The sequence below is a fragment of the Myotis brandtii genome, unplaced genomic scaffold (genome assembly GCF_000412655.1).
Source record: "Myotis brandtii unplaced genomic scaffold, ASM41265v1 scaffold240, whole genome shotgun sequence".
In the NCBI taxonomy this organism is placed as follows: Eukaryota; Metazoa; Chordata; class Mammalia; order Chiroptera; family Vespertilionidae; genus Myotis; species Myotis brandtii.
Window position 1 is genome coordinate 1,695,924 of NW_005359064.1, and position 25,432 is coordinate 1,721,355.

At 41.0% G+C, this 25,432-nt stretch overlaps 1 protein-coding gene and 1 long non-coding RNA gene across 5 annotated transcripts in view; one reads left to right on the forward strand and one right to left on the reverse strand.

The window, feature by feature from the left end:
• RALBP1 (ralA binding protein 1) overlaps positions 1 to 19,356 on the forward strand; it is a 44,692-nt gene extending 25,336 nt beyond the window's left edge. Inside the window, exons 5-10 of one of the 3 annotated variants that reach the window (XM_005866896.2) lie at positions 563 to 724; positions 2,390 to 2,521; positions 8,205 to 8,312; positions 15,590 to 15,711; positions 15,951 to 16,074; positions 17,656 to 19,356. In XM_005866896.2, the coding sequence (XP_005866958.2) occupies positions 563 to 724; positions 2,390 to 2,521; positions 8,205 to 8,312; positions 15,590 to 15,711; positions 15,951 to 16,074; positions 17,656 to 17,697 (690 nt within the window). In that variant the 3' untranslated portion in view covers positions 17,698 to 19,356. Of the gene's footprint in view, positions 1 to 562; positions 725 to 2,389; positions 2,522 to 8,204; positions 8,313 to 15,564; positions 15,712 to 15,950; positions 16,075 to 17,655 lie in introns of those variants that run through there. The other 2 variants (XM_014540265.1, XM_014540266.1) reach the window with 2 other exon arrangements.
• Positions 6,997 to 24,876, reverse strand: LOC106726220. 2 transcript variants are annotated; one of them, XR_001362247.1, is made up of 3 exons: positions 24,472 to 24,876; positions 24,167 to 24,288; positions 6,997 to 7,621 (listed from the first exon to the last, which is right to left on the reverse strand). It is a non-coding gene; the product is annotated as an uncharacterized LOC106726220 (long non-coding RNA). The 2 variants fall into 2 exon arrangements; XR_001362246.1 differs by having other exon boundaries at positions 24,167 to 24,876.
• Between the last annotated feature and the right edge of the window lie 556 nt (positions 24,877 to 25,432).

A 25,432-nucleotide genomic window follows, 5' to 3' on the forward strand; every position in this document is an offset into this window, starting at 1 on the left:
ATATTGTAGTCTTTGGTGTGGGTTTATAAACCAGTTCCTGATAATAGTGGTCTCTCATTAGAAGAAGAGGAACCCATGCTACCTGCAATTACAGAGTTCATCCATAGAATTTCAACTATTTCTGCAAATAGCATTATTGCTTAATTATATCACACACACATATCAGACTCATGCACAAAAGGATCTAGCATTTGCTTAGTTAGGGATTTAAGCTGAGGATTCCATTCCTAAAGATAGGTCCTAGGGAAGCATTTCATAGAATCTTAATCTAAGAAGATTTCAGGGATTTATAGTGCTAAGAAGAAATAAATTGGTTATCAGCTTCTGTATCCTTTTCTTTCCAGTTCCTTATGGTGATTAAGTACAGACTTAAGTCATATTTTTTCCATTCTCTTCTTTAAATTGTCCGCTAATTAGCAAAGCATGTCTAGTCACTATCGAGGAGAATTTTCATTCTTGTGTCCAGGATTAAAGGATGCACATGCAATAAATACAAATTAAATGAAACAAGACAATGTTAATAGTTTTCTTACAAATCCTTTTCTTTCCTTTTTCCCCTTAGATTAGCAATCGTGTCCTGTATGTGTTTTTCACACATGTGCAAGAGCTCTTTGGAAATGTGATACTAAAGCAAGTGACAAAACCTCTTCGCTGGTCTAACATGGCCACTATGCCCACACTGCCAGAGACCCAGGAGAGCATCAAGGAGGAGATCAGAAGACAGGTGTGTGAGCTCAGCCTGTGTGTTAGCCCTGAAAGAGCCTACCTTTGCTCTGACAGTTTTGGAGACTGATGATGATGATTATGATGAAGATGATGAACTGTTGTTCATAGAGTACTTTTTAAAGTATGTCTGGAGCTATATTAGGCACATGTTATGGAGATAAGTCAATATCATGGAGAGAGCACAGGTTTTGAAATAAAAAACCTGGCTTTAAATTCTTGCTCTGCTTCTAATTAACTGATGGATTTTAGGCAAATCGCTTAACCTTTTTAAGCTTCAGTTATCTCATTTTAAAATGGGGCCTCTCATAATTTGATGTGAAGATTACAATAAATGAAATAATGCATTAAAGATGCTCAGCATGGTTCTGGGAATGTCTTAAGCAGTCTAAAAATGTTAGCTTATCTAGATAAGATTGCTGCTATTGACCATATATTAAATATAAGAATACTGACATCTATACTAATAAAAGGGTAATATGCTAATTAGGGCAGATGTCTTCCGGATAACCTTCCAAACGTCCTTCTGGACAAAGCCGCAGCGGCTGTGAGGGCTGAGGCGCAGCTGTGAAGGGCCCAGGCTCAGGTTGGCTGTGGCAGCAGCAGTGGGGTAATGGGGGCGGTGCCTTCCCCTGATCCTCCAGGTCGTCTCCCGCAGAGGGAGGCCAGACTGCCGCTTAGGGCGAGGGCTGAGGCATAGGCGGTTAGGGGCGATCAGGCCGGCAGGGGGGCAAGGTAGGGGCGATCAGGCTGGCAGGGGGGCAAGTTAGGGGCGATCAGGCCGGCAGGCAGAGGCAGTTAGCCTGAACAGGCAGTCGGGCATCCCCTGAGGGGTCCCAGATTGGAGAGGGTGCAGGCCGGGCTGAGGGACCTCTCCCTATACCCTGTACACCAATTTTGTGCACCGGGCCTCTAGTTATAAATAACTTACTCTGTGTCACATGGTTACTAAGCTATAGAACCAGGACTTGACCCCATATCCTGTGCTTTCCCACTTGCTACTTTGATAGAAGAAAACAGCGCCATTTGGTTATATGTGTTTGCTTGGCAAGCTAAGAAACTCAGGACTAAATAAGAAACTTACATTTTATTATTATTACATCTTTTATTTGCATACACATTATCAAATCCTTGCTTCTTTCGTTCCATCGGCTCTGAGCTCCCTCATTTTTTAGTAGTTGATGATGTGTTGGGGGAAGGAATGTAAATAAACTACTATCGAGCTAATGTAAATAATGAGAACCCAATGCCTTGGCAAAACAAAGAAGAATGATTTTTTAGTCATATCCTTAAAAAATAATTTGTGCTGCTACTTCATTCTTTTAATGATTAAAAAATAGTGGAGCCCTGGCCCGGTAGCATCGTCCTGTACACCAAAAAGGTTGCAGGTTCAATCCCCAGTCAGGGCACACAGCTAGGTTGTGGGTTGGACCTCCCCCCTGTCAGGGCACCCACAGGAGGCAACCGATCAATGTTTCTCTCTTACATTGATGTTTCTCTCTTTCTCCCTTCCTCTCTCTTAAATCAGTACACATCCCCTCAGGTGAGAATTTAAAAGAGAGAGAAAAGAAAAAACAGTTGATTCTACATCTTTAGAAATTGCATGGTTTTATTTTAAGATGATAGGATGTGAATGATCAGAAGTGTGTGATGTATTGTTTTCTAGGAGTTTCTTTTGAATTGTTTACATCGAGATCTGCAGGGTGGGATAAAGGATTTATCTAAAGAAGAAAGATTATGGGAAGTACAAAGAATTTTGACAGCCCTCAAAAGAAAACTCAGAGAAGCTAAAAGACAAGTGAGTGCATTTATTATTTTTGGTACGTTATGTTTATAATAAAATATAAAAAGAATGTGCTAGGATCTTTCATATACTCTTTTAAGTTATTTCTTTTAAAAATACAATATATACACATTTCTTGAAGCGAAGGTCCTGATGGGAAATTTATTTGTTTAGAAGTTCCCAGTTTTAAATTACTGATTCTTCAGCTTGGCATCAGAGAAATGTTTCATTTGAACAAATTATTTTACTAAAAGATGTTTTGTCATTTCGTGGTTGGTTGTACCTGTAAAAGGAGCTTCCTAAGCATGAGAAGCAGTTGGAGAGTGATACTTTTCACTGGGGAATTTGAGTCAGATATTTGGAAACACATGGAGGTACTAAAGATCAGGAGGTATTTTCTTTACCTAGGAATAGGAAGAGTGGCATGTGACTCCTGATAAGTGTGGGTACGTGAGTCAGACTTTGGATCTCCCCTGTAGTTTAGTGTATGTTGCTTGGCTCTGGGACTGAGTTTCCCAGCCACACCAAGGCTGAGTCGAAATTTCTGGACCATCTTACAACCCACATGCCAATTCAATGGCAGGATCCAAATAACACTGCCAAAGAACATTAGCATTTATCAGACTGGGAGAGCATGATTGCTGGTGGGTTGCCATTGTGGTTGTGCCAAAAGACAAAAGACAACCCAAGAACTTTATTGCTTTGAGGCTAGAGATTTACATTTATGTGGAGGATAGCTTTGTCAGAAAAGAAACACTCAGTAATTTCACTTACATGTGGAATCTAAATAACAAAATAAATGAACAAACAAAACAGAAACAGACTCATAGATGTAGAGAACAAACTGATGGTTGCCAGAAGGGAGGAGGTTGGGGGACTGGGTGAAAAAGGTGAAGGAATTAAGAAGTACAAATTGACAGTTACATAGGAGTCATGGGGATGTAAAGTATAGTATAGGGAATATAATCAGTAATATTGTAATGACTATGTATGCTGCCAAGTGGGTACTTGATTTATCGGGGGATCACTTTGTAAATTATATAATCGTGTAACGACTATGCTGTACACCTGGAACTAATATGAAATAATATTGAAAGTAAACTGTGATTGAAAAAGAGAAACATTCATGAACATTTTTACACATGAACTCCAGGACTAGCCGAAGCCCTCTGTGTATTTCTCTTCCTTCTTTTCTCCTGTTTACCAGATTATCTTATTTTTATTTTGCTTCCTATGCCTATTGTTATTGTTGTTATTCCCCTCATGGTTCAACCTAGAATCGGGTTTTAGATGACCAGCCGATCCTCATGGTTGCAATTGTTAACCCAGGTAGCATTGTCCATGTCTTTAAATGAAGGGCCTCTGCCTTAGAATAGAACTAATGTAGGTTTGGCTTTTATTTCTCTTGCTTCTACATATTTCTTGGATAAAGGAATCATGATATAAAGCAGAGTCAATAATAGAAAGGAATGGATTACCATTATCAGTTTTTCTTGATGTTAACTTACCATGCCTGCTCATTAATACACAAAATACTCAAAGATTCTATCAAGTGTTTTTCAACTTTAAGGAATAAATGACTTAAAGATAAAAGTAAATAATCCTATATAATAAAAGGGTAATATGCAAATTGACCCTAACAGACCTATTTGGGAATGGCTGGTCGCTATGACATATACTGACCACCTGGGGCAGACGCTCAACACAGGAGCTGCCCCCTGTTGGTCAGTGTGCTCCCACGGGGAGCTCTGCTGAGCCACAAGTTGGGCTGACAGCTGCGAGCACAGGGCTCCCAGGCTGCCAGAGGGATGTCTGACTGCCAGCTTAGGCCTGATCCCCCAGGGAGCTGGCCTAAGCTGGCAGGTGGACATCCCCCGAGGGCTCCTGGGCTGTGAGAGGGCGCAGGCTCTGCTAAGGGACCCCTCTGAGTGCAGGAATTTTCATGCACTGGGCCTCTAGTTCATTATATTAATGGATTAAAAATAAGAAAAACCACAAAATCACATCAACAGAACAGAAAACCATTTGACAAAATCCAACACTTACTCATGGTAAAAAAAACAAAAACCTCAGCAAACAACTTTCTTAACCTGATAAAAGGTGCATCTGTGAAAAATTCCATGACTAATGTGCCTAATAGTAAAACTCTAAATGCTTTCTCCTAAAATTGGGTGTATAAGGCAAGGATTTCTGCTCTTGCCACTTGTACTCAACATCATACTGGAGGTTGTTCAGGCCAGTGCAACAAAGCAAGAAAAAATAAAAAAGGATACAGATTGGAGAGAACTAAGTGTATGTATATGACATGATCACCTATCTATAAAATCCTAAGGAATCTATAAAAAACTAATAAGTGAGGCCCTGGCCTGGTAGCTCAGTGAGTTTTAGAGTGTCATCCCAATACACCAAGATTGTGGGTTCAATCCCTGGTCGGGGCACATACAAGATTCAACCAAAGAATGCATAAGTAAGTGGAACAACAAATCAGTGTTTCTCTCTCCTCACCCTTCCTCTCAAAAATCAATCAATCAATCAATAAAACCCCCCAAAAACTAACAAGTGAATTTAGCAAAAGTTGTAGGATATAAGCAAAGTTGTAGGATATAAGATCAGATATACAACAGCCTATTGTATTTCTGTATATTAGCAGTGGACAATTAGATATTGAACCTAAATAGAAAAAAGATCTAAATAACATAGAGCCGTATATCTCAATATTGTTAAGATGTTAGGTTTTCTCAAATTGATCTGTGGATTCAATAAAAATCTAAACAGGTGGCTTTGTAGAAATTAACAAGTTCTTCTAAAATGTATATGGAAATACAAAAGACCTAGAGTAGTGTAAACAAAAACATTAGAGGACTCGCACTACCTGATTTTAAGACTTACTATGAAGCTACAGTAATCAAGGATAGACATATAGAATAGAATGTCATAAATAGACCCACACATATAAGGGCAATTAATTTTCAACGAAGATGACAATTCAGTGGGAGAAAAAGTTTCTCTTCAACAAATGGTGCTGAAACAATTGGATCTTTATATGCAAAGAAGAACCTTTCATTAAAAACTACAGGCCTGGTGCATGAAAATTCGTGCACGGGGGTGTGGGGGGTCCCTCAGCCAGGCCTGCCCCCTCTCACAGTCCAGGAGCACTCAGGGGATGACCTACTGACAACTTAGGCCCGCTCCCTCTGTGGAAGGCCACTGGGTGATCAGGGGAAGGCACAGCCCCCATCACCGTGCTGCTGCTGCCACTGCTGGCCCTCGATCCTTGCTTCTTAGCACTGGCCCCAGGCCAGCTGGAGGAGGGGCTGTGGGAGGTTGAGGCACAGCAGGCCACACCCTGTCCAGCCTCTGCAGAGGCGTGGCACTGGGACTGGCCCAAGCCGCGCCTCTGTGGCTGCCTCTGCGGAAGGGGCAGCACTGGAACCGGGATCACGCAGCCCCCTCTCCCACTGCCTCTGCAGAAGGGGCCGTGACGCTGGACCGGCCTGGGCAGAGGACTCTCCCGTGCCAACTCTGAGAAATTGGCTGTGTCCCCACCCTCTCGTGCGGCCTCACCCTCTCATGCGGCACCGGGCTCTCCTGCGACCTCTGTGAAAGGGGCCACAGTACTGGGCCAGCCTGCGCTGCCGCCTCCTGCACTGCTGGCGCTCGGCCCTCGCAGCTGCTTTGGCTTTGGAAGAACGTCTGGTCTAATTAGCCTATTGCCCTTTTATTAGTATAGATCAGTGATGGCGAACCTATGACACGTGTGTCAGAGGTGACATGTGAACTCATTTTTTTGGTTGATTTTTCTTTGTTAAATGGCATTTAAATATATAAAATAAATATCAAAAATATAAATCTTTGTTTTACTATGGTTGCAAATATCAAAAAATTTCTATATGTGACACGGCACCAGAGTTAAGTTAGGGTTTTTCAAAAATGCTGACACGCCGAGCTCAAAAGGTTCGCCATCACTGGTATAGATGAATCATACACTAAGACAGCGGTTCTCAACCTGTGGGTCGCGACCCCTTTGGCGGTTGAACGACCCTTTCACAGGGGTCACCTAAGACCATCCTGCATATCAGATATTTACGTTACGATTCATAACAGTAGCAACATTACAGTTATGAAGTAGCAACGAAAATAATTTTATGGTTGGGTCATAACATGAGGAACTGTATTTAAAGGGCCAGAAGGTTGAGAACCACTGAACTAAGATCTAAAGAAAACTTCTAGGAGAAAACACAGATCTACTGACTTGCTTAGGTAGTGATTTGTTAAATAGGACTCTAAAAGAAAAATTTGATAAATTACATTTCACCAAAATTTTAAAACTTCAAAAGACACTGTTAAGAAAGTGAATATACAAGCCAGAAGCTGTGTCAAAATGTTTGCAAAAAACACATATCTGATAGAGGACTTGAATGAAAATCTATTTTAAAAAACCCTCTTACAACTAAATAGGAAGACAAAACAGTTCATTTTTTTTTTTTTTCAGATTTTATTTTTCTAGAGTAGTTTTAGGTTCACAGCAAAATGTGAGGAAGGTACAGAGAGTTTGCATATATCCCCTCCCCAACACATGTGTAGCCTCTGCCATTCTCAGTATCCCTCACCAGAGTGGTATATTTATTACATTAACAATTCAATTTTAAATAGGCAAAAATTTGAATAGGCAGTTCACCAAAGATGATATACAGATGGCAAATAAGCATGTGCAAAGATGTTCCACATCATTGGTTATTAAGGAAATACAAATTAAAACCACAATGACATAACACTACACAACAACCAGAATGGCTAAAATTAAAAAAACCAAGTGTTGACAAGAATATGGAGCAACTGATACTCATATTGCTCTTGATAGTACAAAAATAGTACAGTAATTTTGGAAAACAGTTTGGCAGTTTCTTAGAGTTAAATGTATGATTGTCATATAACCCAGCAATCCCACTTGTGGTTATTTAAGAAAGCGTATACCCACACAGAGCTTTTACAAAATGTTCATAACAGTTCTAGTTATAATCGGTCAAACTAGGAAGGACCCAGATGTTCATCAGCTGGTGAATGGATAAACAAATCGGGGTACATTCACATCATGGCATATTATCCAGCAAACTCCTGATACAAACAACAAAATAGAATTGTTAAAAACATTATGCTAAGTGAAAGAAGCCAGATAAAACAGACTACTGATTGATTCAATTTATATGAAACTCAAGAAAAAGCAAAACTATAGCAGTGGGAAGCAGATCAGTGGTTGCCAGGGACAACAGATGGTGGAAGAACCCAAGGGTATTTTGTGTGGTGATAGAACTGTTCTATATTATGATTGTGGTGGTGGTTCCTTGGCTGTATACATTTGTTAAAACTAATCGAATTGTATGCTTAAAATCCTCTACCAAAAAAAGTACCACAGAAGACAATTTGTGTGAAAGGGTTCTGGAAATGGTGAGCACATTAGCCAGAATTGCACATTTTCACACTGTAGCTACAGGTTAAGATCCACATGTTATTTTTCAGTTAACATTTCCTGTTAACAAATGTCCATTTATCCAGATGGTTCCTCTGACTGTTAATGTTATTTTTTTCAATTCTAGGAAATGAGAAGGAAACTTCTAGAATGGTAATGGTGTGATTTGTTGAATATGTGTTACATATAGGCTGACCAGTTTTGTTTTTTTTCATTTGTCTTACTTGACAGGAGTGTGAAACCAAGATTGCACAAGAGATAGCCAGTCTTTCAAAAGAGGATGTTTCCAAAGAAGAAATGAATGAAAATGAAGAAGTTATAAATATTCTCCTTGCCCAGGTAAGTTAAACTCTTTTTCTCTGTTCTGCAAGCTTCCTTTTTAAAGAAAATTAAAATTGTATATATTTAAGGTATACAAAATGATGAGGTGGTAGACACAGTGAGATGGTTATTACAGTCAGGTTAATTAATATTATCGCCTCCCATTGTTAAGTTTTTCTTTAGTGATGAGAGTACCTGAAATTTACTCATAGTACATTTTCAATACTCAACACAGTATTATCCTATATAATGAAAGACTAATAATGCTAAGCGTCCAGTTGTCTGTTCAACCAATCAAAGTGTAATATGCTAAGGCCGCTCGCTATGATGTGCACTGACCACCAGGGAGCAGACAGTTGACCGGTCAAACAATCACTATGATGTGCCCTGACCACCAGGGGGCAGATGCTATGACTGGTAGGTTAGCTTGCTGCTGGCGTCTAGCCGATGGGAATGAGCGAGATGGGCCGGACGTGCCCTGAAGTCCCTCCCTGGCTGGCCAACCTCCTGTGTCATTCCCCGGCCCTGATCATGTACCAGTGGTGTCCCTTGGCCTGGCCTGCACCCTCTCACAATCTGGGACCCCTTGGGAGATGTTGGAGAGCCGGTTTCGGTCTGATCCCACAGGCCAGGCTGAGGGACCCCCCCACTGGTGTACAAATTCGTGCACCGGCCTCTAGTTAACTATAGTTATCATATCTGCACATGAGGTCTCTAGACTTACTCATCCTCTATAACTGCAACTTTGAATCCTTTGACCAACATCTCCCTATTTCCCCCACCTCTCAGAACCTTTCTACTCTATATTTCTTTGAGTTTTGACTTTTTTTTAGACCACATACTAGTATAAGTGAGATCATATAATAGTTGTCTTTCTCTGTCTGGCTTATTTTATTTAGCATGTCCTTTAGGTTCATTCATGTTGTCATAAATGGCAGGATTTCCTTCTTTGTCGTGGCTGAATAATATTCCTCTGTGTATGTGTGTGTACACACCACTTCTTGATCCATTTATGTGTTGCTGGTTGGGGTTTTTTTGTAGTTTGATTCTTATGAATAATGCTGCAGTGAATATGGGTGTGCATATATCTCTTCAGTATCTTGTTTTCATTTCCTTTGGATGTATATTTATAAATGGGATTACTGGAGTATGACTGTTCTATTTTTATTTTTTGAGGAACCTCCTGTTTTTCATAATGGCTGTACCAGCTTACATTCCCACCAACAGTGTACAGGGGTTCCTTTTTTCTGCGTCATAATCTGTGTAAGGTGATATCTCATTGTGGTTTTGATTTGCATTTCCCTGATGATGCGTGGCATTGAACATGTTTTCATAAATCTGTTGGCCATTTGTATATCTTTTGAGATGTTAGGTCCTTTGCCGACTTTTTAATTGGGTTGTTTTCTTTCTATTGAGTTGAGTTCCTTATGTATTTTGGATATAAAACCCTTATCACATGTATGGTTTTCAAATATATTCTATTTATAGGTTGTCTCTTCACTGTTGGGGGAAAAAAAGCTTTGCTATGCAGAAACCTTTTATTTGATGCAATTCCATCTATTTTTGTTTGTTGCTTGTGTTTTTGGGGTCCTATCTAAAAAAATTAATTGTCCACACCAATGTCAAGGAACTCTTTCCTGTGTTTTCTTTCAATAGTTTTATGGTTTCAGGTCTTAGATTGAAATCTTTAATCCATACTGAGTTGATTTTTTTTATATGGAGTGAGATAAGGGGTCTGATTTCATTCTTTTGCATGAGGAAAACCAGATTACCAATCTAATTTCTTGAAAAGATTGTTCTTTCCCCATTAGGTGTTTCTGGCACCTTAGTCAAAGATTAATTGATCATAAATGTGTGGATTTATTCCTGGGCTCTCTATTCTGCTCCATTAGTCTAGATGTCTGGTTATATGCCAATGTCATAATGCTTTGATTATTATAACTATGTAGTATATTTTGAAATCAGGTAGTGTGATGCCTCTAACTTTATTCATTTTGTTTAAAATTGCTTTGGCTTTTTGTGGTTCTGTATGAATTTTAGAATTGTTTTTCTTTTTTTTTAAATGTTTTATTGATTTTTTTTACAGAGAGGAAGGGAGAGGGATAGAGAGTTAGAAACATCAATGAGAGAGAAACATCGATCAGCTGCCTCCTGCATACCCCCTACTGGGGATGTGCCTGCAACCAAGGCACATGCCCTTGACCAGAATCGAACCTGGGACCCTTCAGTCCGCAGGCCGACGCTCTATCCACTGAGCCAAACCGGTTAGGGCTAGAATTGTTTTTCTATTTCTGTGGAAAACACCATTGGAACTTTGATAGAGATTCATTGAATCTGTAGATTGCTTTGGGTAGTATGGGCATTTCAACAATATTATTTCTTCTGCCCTAGCTGGTTTGGTTCAGTGGATAGAGTGTCGGCCAACAGACTGAAGGGTCCCAGGTTCGATTCCAGTCAAGGGCACATGCCTGAGTTGCGGGCTCGATCCCCAGTAGGGGGTGTGCAGGAGGCAGCCAATCAATGACTCTCTTTCATCGATGTTTCTCTCTCTCTCTCTCTCCCTTCCTCTCTGAAATTAATAAAAATAGATTTTTAAAAAATATTTCTTCTGATCCATGAACATGGAACATTTTTCCCATTTGTATCTTCAAATTCTTTTATCAATGTTTAATAGCTTCAGTGTCTAGGCCTTTCACCTTGTTACATAAATTTATTCCAAGTATCTTTTGATGCTATTGTAAATGGAATTGTTTTCTTAATGTATTTTTCAGATGGTTTGTTGTTAGTGTATAGAAATGCAACTGATTTTGAATGTTGATTTTGTATCCTGCAGCTTTACTCTTTATTTATTAGCTTTAACAATTATTTGGTGGAGTCTTTAAGGGTTTTCTTTCTTTTTTATAAACTTTCTTAAAAAAATGTTTTTATTGATTTCAGAGAGAGGAAGGGAGAGGGAGAGAGAGATAGAAACATCGATGAGAATCATTGATCGGGTGCCTCCTGCATGCCCCCTACTGGGATCGAGCCTACAAGCCAGGCATATGCCGTGAATTGAACCTGCAACCTCCTGGTGCATGGGATGACTCTCAACCATCTGTGCCACACCAACCAGGCTTTAGGGTTTTCTACATATAAGATCATGACCATTTGCTTTTATTTTTATCAAATTTGGTTACCTTTTATTTTTTTTCTTATCTAATCATTTTGGCTAGGACTTCCAGTTGAATTTTGTCAACTGTTTTATTGCATCTATTGAGAGGATATGATTTTTATTCTTTATTCTGTAATGTGGAGCATCACATTTATTATGTTGAGCCATCCTCGTATCCCAGAAATAAATTCCACTTGATTATTCCATCTGATCTTTTTAATGTGTTAGTATGTTGTTGAGAATTTTTGCAGGGATATTGGCTTGTAATTTTCTTTTCTTATCGTGTCCTCGCCTGGCTCTTGGTATGAAGGTAATGTTGACCTTGTAAAATAAATTTAGGAGTGTTGCCTCCTCTTCAGTTTTCTGGAAGAGTTTGAGAAGGATTGACAATGCTTCTTTAAATGCTTGGTAGAATTCACCTGTGAAGCCCTCTCTTCTGGGTCTTTTTTGTTTGTCGGGAGATTTTTTATTACTGATTTAATCTCCTTATTCATTATTGGTCTGTTCAGATTTTCTGTTTCTTCATGATTCAGTCTTGGTAGATTTTATGTTTCAAGAACTTACCCATTTCTTCTAGGTTCTCCAATTTGTTGGTGTATAAATGTTCATAAGTCTCTTATGACCCTTTGTATTTCTGTGGTATCGTTTATAATTTTATTCATCTGGTAAGTTTTAGTATGTTGTGTTTCCATTTTAATTTGTCTCAATATATTATTTTGATTTCTTTGACTCATTGGTTATTCAGGAGTTGTATTTGTTATTGTATAATTTGAGAAGCTCATTTACAAAGGTGTAAGTTTTTTAAAAAAAATTTAATGTATTATTTATTTCAGACGGGAGGGGAGCGAGAGATAGAAACATCAATGATGAGAGAGAATCATTGATCAGCTGCCTCCTGCATGCCCCCTACTGGGGATCGAGCCTAAAACCCGGGCATACTAGTATGCCCTGACCCAGGAATTGAACCATAACCTCCTGGTTTGTTTGTTTTAGGTGGGTGCTCAACCACTGAGTCACATCAACTGGGCCAAAGGTGTAGTCTTTTAACCAAACTTTATTTTGAGGTTTTAGACTCTTGTCTGCTGTTTGCCCTACTTATTCAGGGTGCGGCAAAAGTAGGTGTATAGTTGTGAATATACGACACAGTTTATTCTTGTTCTATTGTTATTATTTACTAATTATTGTATTTCCCATATGAACAACTGCAGCCTATTTTTGCCCACCCCCTATGGTGTTTGTTTAAATATTCAACTAGAGAAAACTATCTTCTACTGAATGATTATTGGACACTGTTCTAGATACTTTACTTAATCTCATTTCATCTACATAGGTCAAATTATAAGTACTTCCCCTGATTTACAGATTAGTGGTACTTGTTTCATATTAATAATATTGAACTTTAATAACTATTTAAAATATATTCTTCCTGATATCACAAAGTTTGGGATCCTTGAAATGTACCAATACAGACAGTTGTTGCTAATAGCACTTTTTAGATATTCTGATTTTATTCTTTGCAGTGAAAGCCAATTGTTGATAAATTGTTTTATTTTTCATTCATTGATTTGACCAATAGCTCTTGAGTGCCTATTCCAGGAATAGAGCTGAAGATGAGTCTCTCAAGTCAGCCTTTTTTATTTAAAATTTTTTATTTGTTTTTTTTTGCTAAAAGTATTACAAAGGGTATTACATATGTGTCCTTTTTTTCCCCCCGCCCTTGACAATCCCCTGCCCTCCCTTACCCCCCAGTGTCTTATGTCCATTAGTTATGCTTATATGCATGCATACAAATCCTTCAGTTGATCTCTTACTCCCCTCCCTCCTGCCCCCCAACCCTCCCTGGCCTTCCGCTGCAGTTTGACAATCAGTTTGAGGCAGCTCTGCCTCTGTATCTATTATTGTTCAAAAGTTTGTAATGGTCTTTATTATCCATGAATGAGTGAGATCATGTGGTATTTTTCCTTCATTGACTGGCTTATTTCACTTAGCATAATGCTCTCCAGCTCCATCCATGCCGTTGCAAATTGTAAGAGTTCCTTCTTTTTTACTACAGCAGCATATTCCATCGTGTAGATGTACCACAGTTTTCTAATCCATTCATCTACTGATGGGCACTTAGGCTGTTTCCAGATCTTAGCTATGGTGAATTGTGCTGCTTCAAGTCAGCCTTAATCTGTTCTAGAAAGTCCCAGTTCACTAGTAATAAGGAATGAGGTCTAGGCTCTGACAATAGCCTGTGCCTCCAAAACTCATGTATGTGGGATACCTGAAGCCTGTGAAGTTTTAGTTCTTTCCTGTCTCTTCTGAAAAATATTTTGTTCTGCCTAACACATAACTCTTCTTCCCTGAAGTCCCAGGTTATGTTTTGATTTCAGAATTTTTCCATCTGATATTTCTTGGAAAATAAACATGTCTGTTTAGAAACATGTGGGGAATACTGCATATTACATCTCCAAGAGATTCCTCATGCATTTTGGGGGCCTTGAGTGGTTCACTTTAGAACTTGACCATAATGTCTTTAAGTTTGATCATAGGTACTTATCCTCTTGATACCTATTAGTTTGGAAAGAAATTCTGTAACAAGATGAGGGGATCCTGCCCTCAGGCATTCGCAGCACTGAGAGAGGTCCTGCCAGATAAGCTCTGGGGTTGGGGGCTGCCTTCCCTGCTTCGTGGAGACCCAGGCTGCAACTAGACTGGGGCTACCTCTGTACCCTCACCTCACGGTGCCCGAGCACCCTTGGCAGGAGCTAGAGCAGTGGTTCCCAAACTTATTTGGCCTACCGCCCCCTTTCCAGAAAAAATATTACTCAGCCCCTGGAAATTATTTTTTTTTAAATTTTAATAGCAGTTACTCATAGCCCCCAAATGCACCTGTGGCCATCACCGCCCCCCTGGATCGCTGCAGCGCCCACCGGGGGGCGGTAGCGCCCACTTTGGGAATCACTGAGCTAGAGTGAGCACTCTGAGCTCCAAGGATCACATCTCTGGCCTCCATGAAAGGCCACCCTTGGGTGCACCCAGTGTGTGGTGTGTGTGTGTGTGTGTTAGCAAAACCGCCCGTAATCCCTGCCAGGGCTGAGGGTGAAGAGAAGGCATTACTTCCCTCACCTAGAACCCCTCCAAAGAATCTTTTTAAATAAACGAGCTATTTAGGTTAAAAAAAATGCTGTAGACCCCTGCCTCTTAGCCCTCATTTCTATAGCCTTTCATCTGTTAACTCCTAAGTTTTGTCTGTGTTCTTTATGTTGAGAGGCTAGATCTTGGGCAGATAGCGATTTCCCCCCTTTGGTGAATCGGTCAGTTTTATTTATTTATTTATTTATTTTTTAAATATATTTTTATTGATTTCAGAGAGGAAGGGAGTGGGGAGAGATAGAAACATCAATGATGAGAGAGAATCACTGATCGGCTGCCTCCTGCACGCCCCCTCCTGGGGACGGAGCCAGTAACCCAGGCATGTGCCCTTGACTGGACTCGAAACTGGGACCCTTAAGTCCGCAGGCTGACGCTCTATCCACTGAGCCAAACCAGCCAGGGCTGAATCGATCAGTCTTAGAAATCCATATTCTGTTAAAGCAGAATATTTACTGTTTGACTGTTATCTCTGGGGGCATGGTTTAAGGAGGATGGTGGCTTGCGGTGAGATTTCTTCTGTAAACATCTTTCCTGCACAGGATCTGCTATAGGTGATGCTGATAGCAGCTGTACATCTGGTTCTTCTTTTCTCAGTGATACTGTTGGAGGCCGGCCACCTGGGCCCCAAATGCTCTCCCTTTATTGAGAAGTGGGGAGGCATTGAGAGGACTGGGAGGCAAACACTTGAACTTCGGCCTTGTGCCCAGTGTGCAAGTCCCACAGGAGCTTTGCAAAACGAGAACATGGACTCCTGAGTGGCATTTTATGTGTTGAGGAAAACTTAGTCATTCCTCCCAAGTAACTTAGTTTACCTTTTCTCAAAGGAGCCTTTTCTTGGCACTAAAGAAACAGGATATTTTTTGGTTGTGCAGTACAGCAAGCTTTCCCATTACTAGTGTGTTATGTGTATGAGGCTAAAGAATTCAAGACAACATAGGAGACCCCAAAAGAGTGACATATCTTACACTCCTACTCTCAAAGGTGTTCACCCTGATCATTATTTTAGGAGAATGAGATCCTGACTGAACAGGAGGAGCTTCTAGCCATGGAGCAGTTTCTCCGCCGACAGATTGCCTCAGAGAAAGAAGAGATCGAGCGCCTTAGAGCTGAGATTGCCGAAATTCAGAGGTAAAGGAGAGGCAAAGGATTTTGAAACTTCCCAGATGTTTATTTAAATATAAGCATAATGATTTCAGCTCTCAGACTTTCGTATAAAAGAATTAGGCATGCAAAATTAATCACCCTAAGTTTCTTATTTATTAAATGTTAAAAATGGTGTTATATCAAGCAGACTTGTGAAAACCTGGTAAATCTAAAAGAAGGGAGGTAACAGACAAGCATACTTTTCTGGATCTCTCGCCCTTTAGTCGTCAGCAGCACGGCCGGAGTGAGACGGAGGAGTACTCCTCTGAGAGTGAGAGCGAGAGTGAAGATGAAGAGGAGCTTCAGATCATTTTGGAAGATTTACAGAGACAGAATGAAGAACTAGAAGTGAGTTTTTGGGGGACAATAACCAAAAATCACACTAACTTCTAGAAAGTTGTAGCAACTATGTATTTCCCCTTAGAATTTTTCTTCTCCTTGGTAACCAACTGGGAAGGCTGAGTAGAGAGGAGTTTAGGTGAACGTTGACTGCTGACAGGTGTGGCCTGGTCCCTGAGGTGGTGACTTTTCCTGACTGTAGAGTACCACACGACCTCTCTCCCACTTGGGTTAAGCCTCACCTGACGGTGCCAGTTTGAGCAGCTTTGAGTGGTCTGGTCTGTGTTCACAGAGAAGGTGAACAGAAAAAGAAATGCTAATGCAAGAAGGAAAAACCTCCTGAATCTCCCTCTGGGACAGTTTTCTCTTAGACCTTAACCTGTAAAGCAGTCGGAGAGAGTAAACTCGGCACTAGGAAACTGGGAGACAACTGTGCTATAAAACAAAAGTAAATGATCTTGATCAGAATTTCCCTTCTTAACCCAAATAAAACATTGTCTCTAGATGTTTAATCTAAAGGTTCAAAGAGGCCATTCTCTTCTTAGAAAGGAAATGTAAGAAAGTGAAACAGCTTTGTTTCCCTCATTCAGGTGCATTCAGCTCCTGGGGAAACCAGAACTTACCTACCTCATAGAAAATTAGATGAATTCCATACAAATCCACCACCCACAAAAGTCCTCTCCACAGAACCTGTGGACAGAGTTCATAGAGGCTGCCCAGCGAGGCTCAAGGTCAAGACACTCGCTATATAGCCAGGGGTGTGGTGGGAAAATCAGAGCAGTTGTTGAGACCTAGGCCACCAGGTAGCTTCCATTCTTTAGAAAGATTTCATGTTGGCACCTTATTTTATTCTCTTAATATTTTCCAGATTATATTAAAAATCCTATGTAGGAAAATATATTCTAGGATTATAGTACTTGGGATACAAAGACAATACTCTCATGGTTTGAACAAGATAGTTAATATCTTTCATCCAGCAGACGTCCAGGTCTGCCTTTTTAAACACTAGAAACCTTATTAAAATAATTGTTTTCTATTAGTACATTTGTCTTAAGATACTCTTTTGTGTTTTGGAATAGAGTTTATATCTTGAATTTTTATGGGCCTCAGTTGCATATTCATGGTCATGTCTTTCACTTCACAACTAAATTGACTAAAACAAAAACAGATTCTTATGTAGGACTAGAGGCCTGTTGCACGAAGAGATTTGTGCAATAGGCCTTCCCTTCCCTTGGCTGCTGGCACCAGTTTTCCTCCGGCACCCAGGCCTTCGCTCTGGCTGGGCTCCGGCCAGACCGTCAGGCTTCGCTGCTCCGCTGATCCCAGGGCCATGAGGCCTCGCTGCTCAGCTGGCTTCAGGGCCGTTTGGCTTCGCTTCACTGTTTGGAGCCTACGTATGCAAATTAACCGCCATCTTGTTGGCGGTTAATTTGCATATTGCCCTGATTAGCCAATGGGAAGCGTAGCGAAGGTACAGTCAATTACCCTTGTTGTCTTTTATTAGATTAGATAGGATGCCCTTGCTGACTGTTCTCTGCTTGGGAATCATTGTCATTTTGAGAGAATGGTTCTTTTCTGTCATTCCTCAAGATAAAGAACAATCATTTGAATCAAGCAATCCATGAAGAGTGAGAGGCCATCATCGAATTACGCGTGCAGCTCCGCCTGCTCCAGCTGCAACGAGCCAAGTCTGAGCCACAGGCACCGGAGGAAGAGGAGCTTGAGAGGCGTGGGAGTGCTGTCCAACCACCTAGAGACAGCGCCCCAGAGACAAAAGCAACTAAAGAGCAGCCAAAGGCAGGCAAGGAGCAGGCCAAGCCGTCCCCGAGCAGAGACAGGAAGGAGACACCCATCTGAGCATCCTGAGATCATGGAATCTCCAGACCTGTGCATCTTACTGTAATCCCGAGAGTCAGACTGGACAACTCTCTGCTGTACATTCTGTAAAGATACCTTTTCTTCCCAGAGACTCTTCCTTCTTAAACACACACACACACACACACACACACACACGAACTTCCCTGTGTTAGGCTCAGGTTATGGGAGGAGAACACAGTGGACGCGCTGTAGGCTTACAGGGGACAGATGAGTTTTCCAGATAGCTTATTTGAAGATTAGTTTTCTTTGTTAACTTAAAATAACTATTTTAACCCTTGAGTGGCTTCTTTTTAAACCAAAAACCATCTTTGCTTTTTTATTACGGCAGAATCGGATCTCTCTCCCTTGTTTTAGGGGAGGAACCAAACAAGGCAAATACTGCTCCTGCCTTGTGGCTCGCCCCCGTCTCACCCTCCAGGGTCACTGCTTACCTAGTCACTCTTGCTTGTGCCTTTTATACCTTTTTGGTGCAGATTATATCATGGGGAGCTGCCTCATAATTCCTGACTGGCCAGAATGGCTCTTACTGGGGTTACCTTTACTCACTCTTGTCACCCTCTCTTTCGACCGTCCTAAAACACAATCCTTGCACCTGAGTCACCAGGATGGCCTGGCTGGTGTCAGACAGAGCTGCCTGTGCAGCTGGCCTGCCAGCCCTGGAGCAGCCTGGCTCAGCGTGAATGAGGGCCACCTGGCTCCTCTAGGTCCTCATTGCTATTGATGAGCAAATGCTCTTCATTGGGTTGGTCTGAGGTAGCCACCTTGACCTAAGGAATCCACACAAAGGATCTGTTTCTCAAACCAGAAATCTATGTTACTGACCTTCCATTACAAACAGAATGACTTTGATTGCTTGCTTGGGCTAGAATGTAAATGTCTCTTTGCCTGAATAAGCCATATATATGCTGTTAAACAAAAGTTCTCAATTATCCATATGTTTCAGTGAACTGCCGATGGACTCCCAATTGACGAGACTGAGCAATAGAAAAAACTTTTCCTTTTAATGATAGCTGTGATCCCCGACTCTGTTTTCTTGCTTTTGCCACTTCACTGGTGACCTGAGGGGGCTCTCAGGCACCTTTGTTCAGTCATGCTTTGTTCCGCCCAGATCAATGGCACCCAAGAGGGAGGTCAGCTCATGGCTGTGAAGACCCACAGCCAAGGTGATGGAAACAACCCCCCAGGAGGCTCATCCTCCCCTCCTCCTAGTTAGTATTTATTTTCAGCACCTGTTTGATGCAGTTTTTTATCTTCTACCTATTGCACTGTTGTGACTTGTTGGCCATTATTTGATTTTTGTACGAAAAGAAAGCTTTGTTATAGAAATCAGCATAATATTTTTTTAAACCTGGAGAGAAGATACTATGGTGACTGAAAATATGATCAGGTGTCAAATATAAATGTATAAAAGCCTTCTTGCTGTCCTGTTGGTCATATTACATTCATTTTATATTTGCTGGCAATATTGGAGGTTTCTTTTTGTGTAAACTCTAATTTCTATCAAGGTATCATGGATTTTTAAAATTTAGTATTTCATTACAGTTGTCTCAGTGTTGATTAACTAATTTTTGCCAGGACCATTATTGATCAAGCAAATAAATTCAACAGCCATTTGAGAAAAAAATGCTTTTCATTTTTTTGTATACATTTTTTCTTTGAAATAATTGAGTAGGTTATGGCTGTCAAGGAGTTGGTTTGATATTTCTTTAAGGTCCTAGAGTGAAAAAAAGGTTCTCACACACATTGTGTTCCTTACCCAGTTACTTGGTCACAAATGGAAGCAGCAGCTCTCTAATAAAGATGGTTAGCCAAACGGAACAGTGGGGCAGCTGGAGCAGGCAGCTACACTCATCCTATGTGTGACCCTGTACCTGGCTGGCCCTCGCTGCTTCTCGGCACCTGCAGGAAAGCTGCCACTGGATGTTCCTAGGCTTTGGGCTCAGCAGCTGGTGCTGCCATCCCAGCTCCCAGGTGAGTGAAATGCACATTATTTGAGAGGCGCCATCCTAACCAATATTTTACTGTAGATATTTAAAGACCAAAACAAAAAACACAGAAAAATCTCAGAATGACCACGTAAGATAGGTGGCAGCCCTACAATGTGACACATGCACACACCACACTCCACTGTTCCTATTCTCATTCTGCCTGAGCCCCTGAGAACTTTCTCGTGGACTGGGAGGGGTCAGCTCGTACTCTGGCATCATTAGTAGTTAAATGGCAGTTGCTGTGGCCTCTGGGAAACGGAGGAGTAAGCTAATTGAGTCCCTCTAAGAAGCCTCTCCCCTTCATTTCTGCTCTTCCTCAGGTTGGCCTAGGAAATGTTCCCTACACAACTTCTTTCCTCAAATTTTTGTGCCCAAACTTGTACTTTCTCAGACTAACACTGAAATACCTGATAACAGAGCCACGGGGGTTGGAGCATGACATTCCCCAAGGCTGCATGACAGATTGACTCATTCCTATCTCAAAACACTGCCCAATAGATGTTTTGTATCCAATTAATAACAGCTATTGGTATCATTAACAGTGAACACAGCTGACCAGAGGAACAAGACACTGTGTTAGCCACAACAATCAGGCAAAAGAAAGAAAAGCCATCCAAATTGGAAAGAGAGAAAATTCACTATTTGCAGATTACATGATTCTACATAATAGGAAACCCTAAAGACTCCACCAAAGACTTTTAAAAACAAACAGCAAAGTTGTAGGATACAAAATCAATGTACAAAAATTCTTTGTGTTCTATACTACCAATGAAACATCAGAAAGAAAAATGAAGAAAATCCAATTTAGAATTGCATCAAAAATGATAGCATACCTATAATAAACTTAAGGGAAGTGAAGGCGAGACCTACCTGTATACTGAAAACTACAAGATGATGTTTAAAGAAAGTGAAGACACAAGGAAATGTAAAGATGTTCTGTGTTCATAGGTTGGTGGTGTTGAAATGGTCTTATTATATAAAAAACAATTTACAAATTTAATGCAATCCCATCAATATGGCGTTTTTCACAGAAATATAACCAAAAAATCTTCAAATTTCTATGGAATCTCAAATAGCTCTGAATAACCAAAGCAACATTGAAGAAAAAAAGCAAAGCTAGAGGTATCATACTCCCTGGCTTCAAACTATTTTATGAAGCTACAGTAATAAAAACAGTATGGTTTTGGCAGAAAAAGACACCAATAAGAACAGAATTGCCCAAACCACACATACTAGAATATGCCAACTATATAAGGAGCCAAAAACATACACTGGAAAAAGGAAAGTTTCTTCAATAAATGGTGTTGGGAAAACTAGAAAGTCACATGCAAAAGAAGAAAATTAGATGCTAGTACTATACACAAAAATTAATTCAAAATGGATTAAAGATTTCACATAAGACCTGAAACAAAACACACAGAAGAAGACATAGGCACTAAACCCGAGGGGTTTTTGTGAACTCCAAAGGCAAGGGAAGTAAAAGCAAAAATAAATGAATAGGACTACATCAAACTAACATACCTCCAATATGGGGCTAATATCCTAAATACATAAAGAACTCAACAACAACAAACCAACTATGGCTTGGTTGGAGTGTCCAATTAAAAAATGGGCAGAGGATTTGAATTAGACATTTTCCCTAGGATATGAAAATAAGCTCATCATTAATCAAGAGAAATACAAATAAAGATCACATGAGATATTACATCACACTTGTTAGAATGGCTGTTATCAATAAGACCAATAATAAGTACTGGAGAGGATGTAAGGAAAAGGGAATCTTTATACACTGCTGGTAGGAATGTAAATTGGTGCAGTCACTATAGAAAACAGTATGGTGCCGAAACCGGTTTGGCTCAGTGGATAGAGCGTCGGCCTGCGGACTGAAGGGTCCCAGGTTCGATTCCGGTCAGGGGCATGTACCTGGGTTGCAGGCACAGCCCCAGTAGGAGATGTGCAGGAGGCAGCTGATCGATGTTTCTCTCTCATCGATGTTTCTAACTCTCTATCTCTCTCCCTTCCTCTCTGTGAAAAATCAATAAAATATATTTAAAAAAAAAAAATAGAAAACAGTATGGAGTTTCCTCAAAAATTAAAAATATAAGCTACTGCCCTGGCAGTGTGACTCAGTTGGGCATCATCCAGTGCACCAAAAGTTTGCTAATTTGATTCCTAGTCAGGGCACTTGTCTGGATTGTCCGGGTTGTGGGCTAGATCCCTGGTAGGGGGTGTGCAGGAAGCAGCTAAGCAATGTTTCACTCTCACATGAATGTTTCTCCCTCTCTAAAAATCAATTTTAAAAATCTTTTAAAAAAGTGTGTGTGTATGTATATACACATACATACATATTCATACACTACTTTATGACCCAGTAATCCCTCTTCCTGGTTATCTACCCACAAAAATTGAAAACACTTATTTATAAAGATGTATGTACACTTATGTTCATTGCAGCAATATTCACAATAGCCAAAACATGGAAACAACCTGTGTCTGACAGATGATTGAATAAAGATGTGGTACCATATATACAATGGAATACTACTCAGCTATAAAAAAGGTAAAATATTGCCAATTGGGACAATATGGATGGATCTTCAGAGTATCATGCTAAGTGAAAGTAAGTCAGAAAAGGACAATTGTATGATTTCACTCATGTGGGATATTAAAAATAAAAGCAACAAATGAACAAAAACTCAGATTGAACAGAATGGCAGAGGGGTGGAGGGAGGAAGATGAGGGTAAGCAGGATCAAATAGTGATGGAAAGAGACTTGGGATGGTGAGCACACAATAGAGTAGTCAGATGTCATAACGTTATACACCTGAAACAATGTTATTAACCAACTCTACCCCAATCAAAAAACAACAAAAAGACACCTAATCAGTACGAAAGAGTCTTATGGTAAAATCAGCTAAAATTACCAAGTAAAAGCTCCAAATAACAAATCTTGCCAAATTTAAATCAACAAAACCTAAAAAATAAATACAATAGTACTGTAAAATGTCAAAGGATAAAATCTAATAACTGAATGGAATATTTGTCAAGTTTTCAAGGAAAAGAATTCCTAAGGAAAATAATTTCTGTAGGATAAAACTAAAAATAGTTTATTCTCTATAGAAAATGGATTCAGGAATTAAATTGGCTTAATGGGCCCTGACCAGTGATGCTTAGTTGGTTGGAGTGTCGTTGGGGCACTTACCCAGGTTGCGGGTCTGATCCCTTGTAGGAATGCATACGGGAGGCAATCAATGTTTCTCTCCCTCCCTCCCTCCCTCTAAAATCAGTATCCTTGGGTGATGATTAAAAATAAAAATTGGCTTAATGGAATTCAGAAAATTCCTTCATCAAAAACATGTTACTGTTGCAATTTTTTTTTTTTAATCCTCACCTGAGGACATGTTTAGAGAGAGGGAGGGAAGAAAGGAGGGAGGGGGAGGGGGGGCATCGAAGTGAGAAACATTGATTAGTTGCTTTTTAAAAAAAATATGTATTTCTTTATTGATTTCAGAGAGGAAGGGAGAAGGAGAGAGAGAAACATCAATGATGAGAGAGAATCATTGATCAGCTACCTCCTCCATGGCCCCCACTGGGCATCAAGCCCGAAACCTAGGCATATGCCCTTGGCCGGAATCGAACCTGGGACCCTTCAATCCGCAGGCTGGCACTCTATCCACTCAGCCAAGCCGGCCAGGGCTGATTAGTTGCTTTCTGTATATGCCCTGACTGGGGCTCGAACCTGAAACCCAGGTATGTGAACTGACAAATTTGAGTAGTCAACTTTCTGGTACACAGGATGACACAACCAACTGAGCCACTCTGGCTGGGCTGTTGGAATTTTTGTAAGGTCAAAATATTCCTACTCAAGGGATCACAAAACTACTGTTTGGAATTGTTGATGGAGGATCTGAAAGTTGGGTCTCCTTCCCCACTCTCCCCTAAAATGCCAACTGGTTTTCTAGTGAGAAGGAAATACTACAAGAACTTGTAGGCCCTGTCATGGGGCCTGGCCACTCTCCATGTGGGTCCCACAGTGTGTCCATCCATGGGCTTAGTGCGAGGCGCATTTGGGTGCAATGAGCCCAGCCAGCCTTCTTCCCACTCCTCCCATTGGTGCCTCTCTCTTGTGGCCAGCTCCTCCCAGTGGCCCTACTAGATGTTCTACATCCAGCATAAGTTTATAAAAGCTTATAGCAGAAATTCAAAAATACAACAGAAACCACAGTCTTGCTTACAATTATTTCAGGCTCAACTTCGTTCCCTCTGGTTTGAGAGGATTATTCATCTTAAAGAGGCCATCTGCTTGGTTGAGTTGGGTCCTTCTTTTCCTCCCTTTCGTTCACTGCTTCTCCGTCTCCTGGAATGTACAGAAATGTTACCATACACGGGAAAGATAATGTGTCCTGGAGCCTGGCACACAGTGCTCTTTCCTATACATAGAAGGTCAGTTTTAAGCCGTGCCACCCCCTTCTCGCAGCTCCCGCCTGCCCTGAGATGCATGTGCGCAGCATTGCTCCCCAACGCCCCCCAAATACACTACCACACATGGCTGGTGTTTCAAGCATTCCACGTTCCTCTGTAACGCTGACGCTGGAGGGGACGTGAGATTCTGGACGTTTCCTCTGGTATATTCAGCTTGCAGTGTGCAGGGAGCTTCTCTTCCAGATAGAAAGTGGGACCTGGACCAAGGAGTCTGAGAATAGTCAGTACCCACAGTGCACCCTGTGCCTGCCCAGCAGACTAAGCATCACCCAGAGGAATGTTCCCTGACGAGATGCCGGCAGCCTGGGCAGCTCTTAGGGCATTAACAAGGTGGCGCTCTCAGGAACTCAGCACTTGCCCAGTTCAGTCAGAGGACTTTAGAAAACTGACAGTTGGCCCGGCCAGTGTCGCTCAGTGATTGAGCATTACCCCATGTATCAAGAGGTCACTGGTTCGACTCCTGGTCAGGGCACATGCCCAAGTTGGGCTCGATCCCTGGTGGGGGCATGCAGGAGGCAGCCGATAGATCTTCATGTTTCTCCCTCCCTCTTTCTTCCCCTCTCTAAAAATCAGTAAAAACTTATAAAAACAACAACTCAACAGTGGTCTGGCTCACAGAAATACCCCCAAGACTTGGCAAAAAGGTGACACTCAAGCCACTCCACCCAGCAAAGAGGAAGTCTGCTGGTTTAGTGAGGGATACTCTGAAAGCTCACAAAACTTTCTCCCAGACAAGAGGAAGGGCAGCAGACATCACCCAGTGTGCCATGACCTAGGAGTCAGGCAGGGTGGAGAGACAGGGACCTGTGTGGTTGAGACACCTGGCAATGGGCTGAGAAAAATGTAGTTTTCCTCTTCACCTTGGTTATTCAAAAGTCCTGAGATACCAGAATATCTTCTGAGATCAGCCACCAGTGTTAAGTCCCTCCAAGGACAGAATTATTGCCACTCTATTCATTTATCTATTGTGAAGTTAATAGTTTGAGTATGAATTCTTTTGCAGTTTTGTTTTTGCTTCC